Below are 14130 nucleotides of genomic sequence, written 5' to 3'. Positions count from 1 at the left end.
GGAATAGTGTAGAACACTGTCTGCAAAGCGGGACACTTTCTTATAAAATGATAGTCAAAATGGAACAAGAGTGTATGGTTTATAAATTTGTAATGGGATCATTTTTGTATGCTGCTGTCTTCGTTTTGGGGTTCATATGCATATATATATTTTGTTAAAGTACCCTTTAAGCTGAAAACCCATAGAAACGTTAACATTTATGTGTAATTAGCACACACATCTTACAGATGTCAACTGAAATAATTTTAACAAAACATGTTAAATTCACGCGATTCAGGTATTTGTATAATCGTCACTAATTCACTCCATTATTTATTTATCACCATTTTCATCAACATATTTCTCAACATAATAATGAAATATTATTGTTTTTTTCAGTCTCGTTCGGTTGCGCACGACTCTCGGATATTACGCAATAAACTGCGAGACACTTATGGCGCGGAAAATTTTGACAAAAAAGTTTTCCGAGTGGAACGATTTCACTCGCTCGGAACTCGACCATCCACTCACGAATGGAATACGTCGACTATAAGTCTACTCTGAAATTACTGGAATCGAACCTTCGAATTTGAATTTTAGGGTACATAGGGTGCAGAATCAACGGGATTTTCATGGGTTTACACACGGCTGGACAGAATGAAAACACACCGTTAAGAACTTTATTTTTTCAAATATCTTATGTTATTGAAATTCATTTGCAATAATCTTAAGTGCAGAAAACACAGCTTTTCTTGCAGTTTGTGCCGATATCTTAAGGTATGACAATAAATCCTTGAATACGTCTGAACGTATAAAAATTGATAAAATTTCACGTTGCGTGAAGCATAACCGCGCAGTACACAAGGAATGTTTTAAGAAGAACATAGGCTTATTAAATAAAGTAATTATCATGTATTTCACATTGTATTAAGCAGCATAAAATTCTGTCTTTTATGTACAAGTAGAAATTCCCATGACAAAATTGTTTTTAAAAGTTGTTTGAAAGAAGCACCATTTGCCGGTGTCTTTACAGCCATTAAAGTTTACTTGGGAACCCCGAAAAGTCGCGTGACCGTGCAACCTGGCACTGGGAAATAATTGAATTGGAATTTACCTCATGATTGGAATAACTTGACCATTACTCTTTTGTGAAAATACTGGAACCGCAACTTTTCGTTTACTTGGAAAAACTCGAAATTTAGTATACTGTGAAAGTACTGAAACAAGACCTTATCTCATAATTGGAATAACTCGATCATTAGTCTACTGTAAAAATACTGGAACTGGAACTTTTCGTATACTTGGACAAACTTGAAATTTAGTATACTGTGAAAGTACTGAAACAAGATCTTATCTCATAATTGGAATAACTCGAATTTTAGTCTACTGTGAAAATATTCGAATTGAAACTTATAATTGGAATACCTCGAATTTTAATCTACTGTGAAAATACGGGAATCGGAGCTAAAGTCAAAATTGGAGTAACTCAAGTTATTTTCGTCTACTATGAATGCACTGAAATAGGATCGCATCTGATTATTGGAATATCTCGTATACATATATTAATCGATTGTGGTTACACTGGGATAGTAAAACGCATATGATAATTTGAATATCTCGAATGCATATATTACTCAATTGTGGTTACGCTGGAAGAGTTAAGCGCATCTGAATATATCGCATACATATATTAAATCTGAGTAGTTCCGATACGCATCAATATGGAGCGATGATCCTATTAATATAATAAATATTCATGTGACTCCAACATTAGATTGGTGAAAATGCTGCAATAGGATCGAATCTTATAATCGGAAGTATTCGAAAATGTGTTTACTATCAACATACTTGGAAATGCTTCGAAAAATAAAATCATATGTCAATGAATTGATTCTTATGAACACCTGACTATACAAGATGTGTAAATGAATAAAAGATTGTTGTGATACAAAATAAATGGAAATGATTCTGGTTACAACCTACAGGCTGATCAATGACAATTCCTCCCGCTTATATGGAATTTTTCGGATTGTTTGCATCAGAGAAACTAAAAATAAACTGAATGACCAAATAAAGGGATTGTGTTGCTATACAACAGCGCCTGTTACAAGCGACCAGTCTTTGAAAATGTCTCCACAAAACGATCGTTTTAATAGCTTTATCTGTTTCTAAACATTTCATTCTTCACAATTTTGCTTGCATACGTCTGCTGCAATCTAGACCTGTACATACGTATCCCAATTACATTACTAGATATTGGAACAATTTTCAGGCTAAAAATAAATCGTCGTAAATTTCAAAGGAAAGATTTTTCTGAAAAGGGTAAGCTAAAAAAGGAATTACTTAAATATAGTCTTTTTCATTAAATTTGGTAGACCGATAATACATATTTTTCATGCCTTGATCAGAACGCGAGAATACATTTAAAAGAAAACAATATGCAAGAACGTCTATTCCTTACTTTAACAGGTTTTCAACGAACTTTAATATTCTGATTATTAGATTTAGTTATAAATATTACATATTTACGGCTTCTAACGTGTGGTTTCCGGTCAATAACTTTAGGTCGCATTGACTGGGCTTGATTAAACTTTTGCTATAGAAAGCTTGTATGGAGACGTAGATTTATATTGGGGCAGGATCGATTCATTTAAATGTCACTGTCGTTTAAATATAAATGGACCCTGCTCTGTGAAAAGGGAGTTTAATGCATGTGCGTAAACTGTCGTCCCAGATTAGCATGTGCAGTCCGGAAAGGCTATTCAGGGACGACACTTTCGGCCTAAACTGGATTTTTGCTAAGAAGATACTTTCTTGAAACGTAAAATATGATAAAAGAGGAAAGTGTCGTCCTTGCTTAGCCTGTGCGGATTGCACAGGCTTATCTGGGACGACACTTTACGCACATGCATTAAACCCCCTTTTCACAGAGCACGGCTCAAAAACGGATTTCGCAAAATTATATTGGATCAGTTATTGCTCTGATATTTTGTGTAAGTAGTATAGGAAGACCTAGCTGTGGATTGCTTTTTGTTTAGCTGGGTCAAAGTCAAGGTCGCTGTTGCTAAGAATAGAAACACAGCAAAGAAGTCAATATGTTAAGTTAAAATTGTCCATACTAAAACGCAGTATTAAGCAAGCTCGTGTTGATACCTATCTTCCGATTGCATTTCGGGTGTGTCGAGTACAGGTCACGGTCACTGTTGCTTAAATGGGAAACTGGCATACGCTGAATTAATTTCAGTTTAACCCTTTCAGTGCGGGAACCGAATTTTGAAGGCCTTTGCAAACAGTTTGGCTCCAGATGAGACGCCACAGAACGTGGCGTCTCATCAGGATCCAAACTGTTTGCTATTCTGATAATATTCTTTGAAAAAAATCGAAGAAAATGCTAATTTTAGAAATTCAGCAGACGACATTTTAGCAGACGACAAATTTCCCAGCATGCAAAGGGCTAAATAGAAGTATTTAAATAAAAGTGTCTATGTAGGTAGCTTACATGCAGACTTGGCTTATAATGGCTTTTGGGACCAGTTGATTCAAGATATATGTTACTGTTGCTAAAAAATGAAGAATGGTGTCCGATGATTAACTTGAATTATGATGGAGGTTTTACACTGATGGTTTGTGTGTAGGTTGTTTGTATACAGCCCTAGCATGGGACTTTATTTGGGCCCAGTCCCAGTCGTGTAAAGATCAATTCCATTGTAACTAAATTATAATTATAAAAAAGGTTCTTTCACAATGACTTAAGTTTGACTAGAGTAAGTTTGCTGGGATTGCATGTGTGGGTAGTTTCTATGTATTTCTAGCTGGGATTACATCCGAAATCTGTTGGTTCAAGATCCATGTTATTGTTTTCTCGAAATGAGCCTCGCACTGTGAAAATGGGATTCAATGCATGTGCGTAAAGTGTCGTTCCAGATTAGACTGTGCAGCCCGCACAGGCTTATCAGGGACGACACTTTCCGCTTTTGTGATATTTTCTGTTTAAAGAAAGTCTGTTCATAGCAAAAATCCATTTTAGGCGGAAAGTGATGTCCCTGATTAGCCTGTGCGGACTGGTACAGCACTTCATGCATATGCATTAAACCTCCTTATTACAGAGCACGGCTCAAATATGAAAACTGTTCCCGCTCAATAGCATGATTTTTGTGGGGATTTTGCGATATATTATTGTGTATGCAGATTTACCTCGGGATAGCATTTGGGGCCAACCGGATCAAGGTCGTGGACACTGTTTCTTATATACAAAGAAGAAAAAAAAATTACGCTCAATAATTGGTGTTAGGATGGAGGTATTGATCTAAGTGTTTGGAAATAGGTAGCTTAATTGCATGCATGTGAAATCTGGAAATTTCACAAGTATTCCGGTTAAATTAATAACTAAAACGTAGAAAACCGTGTTTCGTGAAGTTTCACTAATTATTTTTCTTATAATTGTCTATGCATATCAACAAACGTTTCAAGGTTGCAAAAACTTATCATTGTTGTTTAAGACACATTTCTTTATTTAAATGGTCATTTTTTGTGTTTGTTGAAATACGAAAATCTGTTTACATGTTCCTTGAAAGGTATTGATCTAACGCGGGTAATGTTGAGAACAAGACAAAACTATGCGGAAGTTTTATAAAAACAACCTTTGTTGATTTCGTTAGTTATTTGAAACTAGATCACCGTCTGTTTTATGTTTATGTCCTGTTGGTGGAACAAAACAACACGCTTTATTCCTCACGTATGAACAAGGTCTGTTTACCAATGCAAAGGATTACGTGTGAGTGCACCCGAAAAAGCATCGCTTCGTTAAATTGCGGAAATTCTATCTTTAACTTGTACTGAATTAGGCTTCAAAAGTCTCGTCAAAGGTATACAAATACACTAGCCAGACACTTGCTTATTTTTATTCCGGTGTGTTGCCCATGTGTCAATCGTGATACATCGGCCATCTCCGGACTCCTCCGCAAAAATGATGGAATAAATCGTCTGCTGGTCCAGAGTGGCCCATGTGTTTGATTCTCTTTTGAAACCAGGTCTTCGCTGGATTAACATGCGGGCGAAGGAATTGAACGTTAGATGTCCGGACAATTAGTAACACAAATATAATGAACAAACCTTGATGAAAATGCGTTCGAAGCAAGCGTCCGTAGTTTATGACTGTTTTCTGACCAGTCGGTCATTGTGAGCGGTTTCATTGTTACTATATAACAAGAAATATCTTTAAAAAAGATATACGGCGTAAATAGTTTAATGAATGAGATCAAGGATAGCGAATGTCTTTTTTCTGTGCAGTTCTTAGCTGCATCACACGCAGTACGGGATGTTACGGGGAGTTTTCGCGGCTTATTTTACATTATAACATATTGCTGGTCATAAACCTATAGATACAAAACAGAAAACCAAAAGAAGAATGGATGTGAAATTTAAACATATGAGTCAACCGGCCACACGAGAACAAACCTGTTTTAGTGGTCTGTCGGGCATTGCTATTTGATTCGATTATTAACAGTATCGAGAATCATCGTGCTCATGCTTAAAGTGATATTATGGGCATGTTGCACTGTTGAATTGAGCTGAAAAGAATTAACAGGTCAAAATAGTTAGTTAAAATGTGGTTACTGATCAATTATCTGCAACTCACCTTGCTACCAGTTGTTTATAAAAATATATTTTATATTCGATATTCTTACGTGACCCACCCAGTCCTGTAAGCCGAAATGATCCGTAAAACAATATTGTGTCTTTGTGTCGTATGAACAAATCTGCACTAAAACTAAATTTAGGTTCAACTCGTAAACGCATGATCAGTTGTCAAACGAAAGTACGGTTAATATTCAAATGCATTATTTTTCTCTTTCTGGTATATTGTTTTAGTATGTTGATGCTGCATTAAATACTATAAGTGTATATGAAGTAGAAACATCAAAAATAATCAACGGTTGCGATAGACACCTATAAACTGTTACATGCTCATAATATCACTTAAGTACATTAGGCAATATGGTGGAATAATTATTGTTAAATTTATTAAAAATAATATTTATCATTGTATTGTTGAAAACACATTAAGAATCTATTATTGACATACCATAATTATATTGCTGAATATCTTCTTTTAACATATTTCTGGTCTAAAGAAAATTCCAGGTAACCTAGTTCACGGATAGCGTCTTTATTATATAACGATTATTTTACTGACCGCGAACTCCGGTGATGACCTGTATATAAACTCTGAATGTCCGCGACTTGACCCGAAACCTCGCGGGTTGAAATGCAATTCTTTAAAGTGAGGCCTCGCTTCCACTGCTCTTTATACTTTTACATGTTAACATGTTGACAGGAATATGGAAGTAAGTACTAAATATGAGAACATAGCCTTTTACGTATAAACGCTTTTGCGCTGGTAATACTCTGAAAATAAAAGGTGTACGCACAAACTGTATTGATGTCGAGAATTGAGTGTAAAACTGTTCTATCTATTAAGCCTTTTCATTAGAGATAAAATTGTTTCATACAGTAAAACAGTGGTACAAAGACGCGGATATGTTTCCAATGTTCTGGTGGTATACTCAAATCAGCCAATGGAATAAATGAAGTGTATTCATTCGTACCTAGCCGCGGGAAATTTTATTTGAATTTTATTGGACACTTACAAAGGTCAAGTCAGGGTGAAAAGCTGGCTTATGCAGCTTACGCCGAAAAAGAGAGGAAAAAAACCCGTTTCCGCTTAATAACTTGTATTCAGATTTAGTTATTGTGCTGAAACTCTTTGTGTAAGTGCTTATAAGCAGAGCAGTATGGTTAAGGTCAAAGTAGAATATAAAAGTAAGTGTTCAAAACCGTTTCTACTCAATACGTTGCATTAGAATTGACATATTGTGCTGAAATGTTTTTAACAGGTACATTACATGCATTCATAGATTGGGATTGCTAAGTAAATAAAAACATGTATTATGACAGTCGTCATGAACCAATTCGGTCTTTTCGTAACTAAGAAGTTGTCTCCCATTCGGGTAGGTATCACGAGTATCCCGGGTAAAAAGCGGTCCGTCTATTTAAAATGCGCATATGACTCATATCCGCGGATATGACCGAAAAGTGCGGATATGGACGAATACAGGCAATAGCGACACTTTTTCTGCAATGTTTATTTCAATGTTTAATAAAAAATACACAATATGTGTTAAATATGTTAGTATTGTCTCAAAATATAACAATTTAATAGACATGATCATTTTTCCAGCTCTAAATTCATATCTGCGAACATGACGAAGTGCCAGAATATTGTTTTAGGGCTACACACCACAAACAATATAACCACGCCGACACCACATATGTTTTGTTGTATAAGTTTACATAATGTTTATATAATATACTGAATGTATTATTATTCTTGATGTCGTCTCAAAACTTTAGTATTTAGATATACAATATGCTTTAGAAAATAGTAAAGTATTTTTGGGCCGATTATCGCCAGACCACAAACAATTAATGATGTTACTTTGCCCTGGTTATATTTTTATTTGAATACAAAATGTTGAATTTATTTAAATATACTGAATCTTATGAATGCAGCAAATATTGTCTGAAATGTTACTGTTTCAAGTGGCAATTTTCATTTGAAAATAAATGATGATTTCAAATGCGCGATTATGATAAATAAATATTTTTACATTGTTCGACCTTAAAAAACGTTTGAATTTCATTTTTTGAATAGTTTAAGACATCCTCGACAATTGTTGTAATATTCATTGAAATTAACGTCACCGAAGTTTTAATAGAATTCATATTTTCAATCGATAACTTTTTTAAATACACGCGCTTAGTGATATTTACAACCGGAAGTAAACAATACCTACCCGCACGAACGACAACTTTTGTTCACGCTTAATTCCGAAAAGAACGAAACCGTGAAAAAATAAAAAAAATAAAAAATAAAATTTGTTGGATTCGGTGGAATATAGATTTTAATTCACTCGTGATCATTGAAAATATATGAGAATAATTATAACCATTATAGTTGCGATGTTATTTATAAGCAATGCATGTCCCGCTTAAATTTTTGGTTTTTCGTTAATATTATGTGTTATAAGTGAATGTAGCAGCTGTAATATTAATCTTAAACATATAGGCTTCGTATTTTAACTTTCGGGATATTGGATATGAACTGTTGAAATATTAACGAAAAACATATAATTTTACCGGGACATGCATTGCTTTTCATAACAGCGCAACTATAATGGTTATAATCATTCTTGAAACATTTAAATGTAGCACCACGATATTCTGTGTTCATTTGAATAAATAAAATAACGTGCATATTTTAACAATCAAATATAAAATATTTTTACCTTGCATATTAAATACATATTGTGTATTTTTCATTAAACATTGAAATAAACATTGCAGAAAAAGTGTCGATATTGCTTATATTCGTCCATATCCGCAATTTTCGGTCATATTCGCGGATATGAGTCATATACGCATTTTAGACGGACCACTTTTTACCCGGGATACTCGTGATACCTACCTTGGGAGACAACTTCTTAGTTACGAAAATCCCGAATTGCATGCAGTGAAGTGTAAATGTGTGTTGTATCATAGCTTATGAAGTTATTTTGTAACATATATTTTTACATATTACCTTCTTTTAAACATTGATTTTTAATACATGTTTATAACATAGAAATCTTCGTATTTAAAAAATAGTTAAGCTTTCATAATATAACTGAAATTATAATTTTCATCGTTTGAGTTAACGAATAAAAAGAAAATCATTTTCCCATAATGCCATGAACGCTTGGTAACACTGAAAGTGTGCACGAGGATATCGAGTATGTTTGGCGATTTTCCATCATTCAGCTTTGAACACAAACGTCGTCTGTGTACACTAACCCAACCGACCCTGAATGTTTGTACCGACCCTTGACTTTGTTTTTGATTATTGGTTGAGCTTCAAATGCTTTTGGAAAAAAAGCTAAATTATCAGAAAAAGTAATTCATTTTACAAGAAGATAATTTTCGAACGAATCCTTTAATTAAATGTATAAAACTACAATAGCTTTTTGACTGATAAGGATCAATAAATCACCTGCCATTCTTTAAAAGCGAGAATCTACATTTACACCTCGTAGAGTAAGAAAAATTTATATCAACTTTTATATTGAAGATATCATTAATAAAATTCTTCATCGTTGTAAAGATAAACGGGGCGACTCCGCCCGAAGTTTTCTAAGGAACAAATACAAGCCCTTAATAATTTATCACCGGTATTAAATCTAAACGCTTGCAGCGTAGAACGGCTGTTGACAAGAAATAAGACTACACGAAACCCTTAAGCGACATCGCTTTATGATTAGCAATTGAAAAACTGTAATAAGTTATAACACTAAGAGTCCTTCTCGAGCACTATAAACAACACTATGCAATATAAGCTATTACCTCAGATCTTCTCGTGTACTCTCATAGATCTCGAGCTACTGTCCTGAAAAAACGCGACACCGGTTCAGGTGAAGAAGACATTATGACAAGACCTCAGGTCAAGTAGACGAGACTCCGGGTAGGTAGTCAAGACCTTATTTCAAGTACACTAGACTCCGGGTAGGTAGTCAAGACCTCGGGTTAAGTAGACGAGACTCTGGCTTGATAGCCAAATCCTCGGGTCAAGTAGATTCGATTGCGGGTCTATATTGCGACCGTGTACCGTACGTTTGGAACCTGAACAGAGACTTCGAGAGTCCATATTAAAGGACTCCAAGAGCCTTTGATATGTTTTGCTATGACGGCTCTGGGAGTCTATGTGCACCCCTTCATAAACACAAATGCAGTTCTGCGCAGCGATTCCGTGCGCATTACGAAACAGACGTCTTCCAATATGGTCGATAGAGCATACCAATGAATAACAAAGTAAATAAAAAGCAATTATTTCTTGTCTTTAGAATGCAGGTTTTAAATGAGGTTTGAGTATCAATATATATTTTGCATACATTTAAATACAGGTCACTTTTTACTGACATTTGAGGTTAATCAGCAGAATCTGTATGATGTTTTCTGCTTGATAACAGCAAACCAAAAAGTAACAAACAACAATTATGTACAAAAATATATATTTAATTGCAATAAAAAAATAGCAGAATGTTACATTATATATACTTAATAAAATACAAGTTATACACATGCAGTTTATTTTAAACACATAATAGTATGCCTTAGTAAATAGTTTATGTACACAAATACTGTGTTGTTTGTGGGGTGTCTATTATGCTTAAATATAATTATATTTTTTAATTTAGAAAAATGCAAAAAAACATATGTCGACAATGACAATATTATTAAAATGAACATGGAAATAACAAGGCACTCTGTGATTTGTAACAGAACGAACAAGTATAAATCATAACAAAACGTATTATTGATAAACAAAGAAACGAAAGTTTCAGCAAAAAACGATAAAAAAAAACGTATTTACAAAATGTTATATCTACGATTTGAAAGTCATTTATTTCTAATGTACAGACATATAAAAAAAAAGAAATTTAACAAGATGAATAAATAACCTTAGGTAGAAATATATACATTTTTATATTTATTGTTATACGAATAATCTTATGCGAAAAATAAGCACATGCATTTTACATAATATAACATATATAAATACATAATTTACATGTAGGCAGTTTGTTATCATAACAATTAGCACAGTATAGTGTAAAATAAAACAAAATATATAAACACATGTATAGCAAAATCCAATGAGTCTTGTTGGTGCTTGTGTTACACATATACCTAATGTTTAAACAATATCTGGTAGAATGAACACATGCATAAATTAAAAAAATATCTAACTCTATGACACTACATTCTGTATGAAATATATATGAGTAATAAATATCGACATAAACTATGTAATTGAAAGTGTAACGAGATTTACCTTGGATAAACGGACACTTAAAATAAATTATGAAAAACGATCTCAATTTGAATGAATTGGTTTTAACAGGCTCTAAAACAAGGTGAAAAATGCTATTCATAGTAAAAATTAGGACATTCAATTAAAATTGATATCCCGATTTCGGTGGAAATTATGAGTACAGTAATTTAATCACACAAACTTAAAGAAATGATAATTTACAAAACTGTGTGATGTCATCTGAACATTTAGTACTTTCTATCTACACGATTGTTAGCTGCACATTTGTTTACGCAAATTAAAAGACACTAAACGGATTTTGGTCTAAAATTGTGATTTTTTTTCCAATTGTTTTACCAAAATTTCAAAATTGATATTTTCTTTTGCGACATGCGAGAAACTATTCGGCCCGATGACGATAAGCATAGAATTAAACAGGTTTGGCCTTAATTCTTAATTCTTGAAAAGTTAATGTCAAATCGTCATGCTACCAGTTGCGCTCGATTGGTCATTGGCGGCTCATGTACTACTTAAAAATACTACTGGTACTCTTAAGTATACTACAAATTACCCGGGGCACGGACAATATAGAAACAAGTACCCCGGGGTATGACCGGATGCCTGAAAGCGTATTCTCCGTACCTAGGGTACACTGTAGTATACTTAAGATTATCTGGGGTAATTTTAAGTAGTACTTGATCCGACAACTATCAATTGATCACCAGTTACTGATGATGGATCTCTTCTTGGAGAATTTCATTGAGCATTGCTTTAAGTTTTCCTAATCCAAACAGAATCGGTCGATTCTCTGCATTCTCCACGTCGGACGTTTTATCACTAGCATTAGCGAAATCTATTAACCTCATATCGACCCTACATTGTTGCTCAACATTTGAAGTCAAAACTCGCTGTTGATTGGCATATGTCACGGCATCTCCATTGAATACCTTTGTGACAATCGCGTCAATTTCTGAGGAAGATTCTATTCTTTCTACACTTCGCCTCGATGTGTAAGGATTTTTCACCGGTGCGTTTTCTACGTTTTCATTTTGACACTGTATGATGCTATTATTTCCTTTTTCGACGGGCGGGAATTCGACGTAAGGCAAAGCGCAATTCTCTCTGCCGACCAATCGACTGTGAGAGATATCACGGTGGCCTTGATATGACTCGTGTTTCGGCGTGTTGCTTGGCGACGATTTGACGTCAGATGAAGAGTTCAATGTCAGCTTTTCATTGGGTACATCACAATTTTCAATATCTCGCGTACAAGTTTTGACGTCAGAGAAAGACTTCAATTTCAGTCCTTCAATTCGTACATCACACTTTGAACTGTCTTGTGAACATAATTGCTGAGTAAAAAGCCCGTTGGATAATAAGCTTCTTGGAGTAATAGTGTCATCACCTTTCCGCATTACTACCGTCACACCGTTCTTTTTCATGACGTGATTGCTAGCGACACTGATGACGTCATCAGCAACATCACCGTCATATAACAGAAGCAACGATGTGGAATGCAGATTGAAAAGTTTTTCTTTAATTAGAACACATTCGAGTGACACAATTTTCTGAATCATTTGTTCTATAACGTCACAACGCAGAAAGACGCCGTTGTGGAAGAAATGGCGTAGCTCCTCTTTTGTACTTAGCTCGTTAAGTGATCGTCCGTAGTACTTGTCGTGAAAGATGTAGGCCGATGTTTGAATTTGATAACCCTGGAAACAAAAACCTATCATTAAACCACGTTCATTTTAAGTCAGCATTATTGGTAAATCAGTCTAGATTTCTGGTTTATACCTATATAACTATTCATCGCAAATATGACGTGACGTTTAATGTATATAAATAATTTTTAAGTAAACATGCTTGATTTCGGCATCCTACGGAAAGATAGCCTCATATAGCCAATATGATCAGTTTATGGTTGAGAAAATAGTCCAAGGAAATATTAGTGTTTTTGTATTAAACTGAAATAATTAATTTAAAAGCGAGGTAACAGGCCTTGCTACTTTGCTAGATGATGTGCGTTCTGTTTTTAACTTTATCATGATGTTTGTATTGACAAAAAGTGTGTTGATATTCGTCCACTCGAAATTTCAGCCATCAAAATTCGAATATTTTTTAACCGCATAGTTGTTTCATGTGACCTGCTACCTGAGTCCCGCAGATTCGAAAACCAAGCGAGGCGGAAGTTGTTTCCGCACACTTGCGCTCTTTCAACATCCGCTTTGCCTCGTTGTCATTTTCGCTGAATTGTTGTGTGCCCATTTTGAGATCCATAATACACGGCTTGACGCAGTCCCAGACGAGATTTTCAAGCATGATAAAACCTTATTGGACGTTAAGGAGCATACATATTCCGTTTTGTGATTAGATGTAAGAATTATTTGAACACTGCAATCGCAAACCCGATGCAATAGTTGCAAGCTTGTAATACACTTTCGTGATATATGCTTAAAAAGAACAACTCGAATGTGGCAATATACCGGTGTAGGCAAAAACAAACATATCATGAATGTAAATGGCTTAAAATAATGTGTTCTAATTCAGATGATGATGGGTATCTGAAATCGTTTATAAGGGGGCTTACTGTTGTACTTATGTAGAGTCGTTGGTGTTGCTGTGCTCATGATGATGATGATGATGATGATGATGATGATGATGATGATGATGATGATCATAATGATGATGATCATGATGATGATGATCATGATGATGATGATGAACATTCTGATAACTATATGAAAAGGTAATACCTCAATCGATTTGTAATTAAAGCTTATTTCTGATATAAAATTATCCACTGACTACGCAGTAGGTTTTTCTTGATTATTTCAGTTGTTACAATAAGCACCGTCTGTAACATAAACAAAAACAAACTACTTAGTTAACTTTAGCATGAATAGCTCATTTATAAAACTTAAGCAGTGCAGTATGTGTGTGTGTTTTTTTAAAGCTTTACGAGGTGCTTCTGGGTCTGTGTGTGGTGATCAGGAGTGTGCCCGAGCACTCACGCTTAATAAAATGAATAGACCCGGGGCATAGGGAGTTATTAAACAAATAGTGTTGTGCTGCGGCGTTTCCGTATCACACGGAGAAAACCCAACCAATCCGGTACGTAGACAACAGACCAAAGCTCAATTGAGAAATGAACCCAATGCGTAGGAGAGCGCAAACAAACCCACTAACGGAAAGCCTAAGAGTCTTTTGAAGCGTATTAACATACAATGAAACCAACGCTAATT

The 14130-nt window shown here is 34.7% G+C and overlaps 1 protein-coding gene and 1 long non-coding RNA gene across 3 annotated transcripts in view; one reads left to right on the top strand and one right to left on the bottom strand.

Moving 5' to 3' along the window:
- Positions 1-10: 10 nt before the first annotated feature.
- Positions 11-2362, top strand: LOC127855696 (uncharacterized). Its single transcript, XR_008037642.1, has 2 exons — positions 11-130; positions 379-2362. It is a non-coding gene; the product is annotated as an uncharacterized LOC127855696 (long non-coding RNA).
- Positions 2363-10143: 7781 nt separating this feature from the next.
- Positions 10144-14130, bottom strand: part of LOC127854880 (uncharacterized) — an 81749-nt gene continuing 77762 nt past the window's right edge. For both annotated transcript variants that reach the window (XM_052389987.1, XM_052389986.1), the window contains 2 exons: positions 13040-13215; positions 10144-12600 (listed from right to left, as the gene is read on the bottom strand). In XM_052389987.1, the coding sequence (XP_052245947.1) occupies positions 11611-12600; positions 13040-13207 (1158 nt within the window). In that variant the 5' untranslated portion in view covers positions 13208-13215 and the 3' untranslated portion in view covers positions 10144-11610. The remainder of the gene's footprint in view (positions 12601-13039; positions 13216-14130) is intronic.

Source organism: Dreissena polymorpha, chromosome 13 (genome assembly GCF_020536995.1).
Source record: "Dreissena polymorpha isolate Duluth1 chromosome 13, UMN_Dpol_1.0, whole genome shotgun sequence".
NCBI lineage: Eukaryota > Metazoa > Mollusca > Bivalvia > Myida > Dreissenidae > Dreissena > Dreissena polymorpha.
This window is presented reverse-complemented; position numbering and strand designations above follow the sequence as displayed.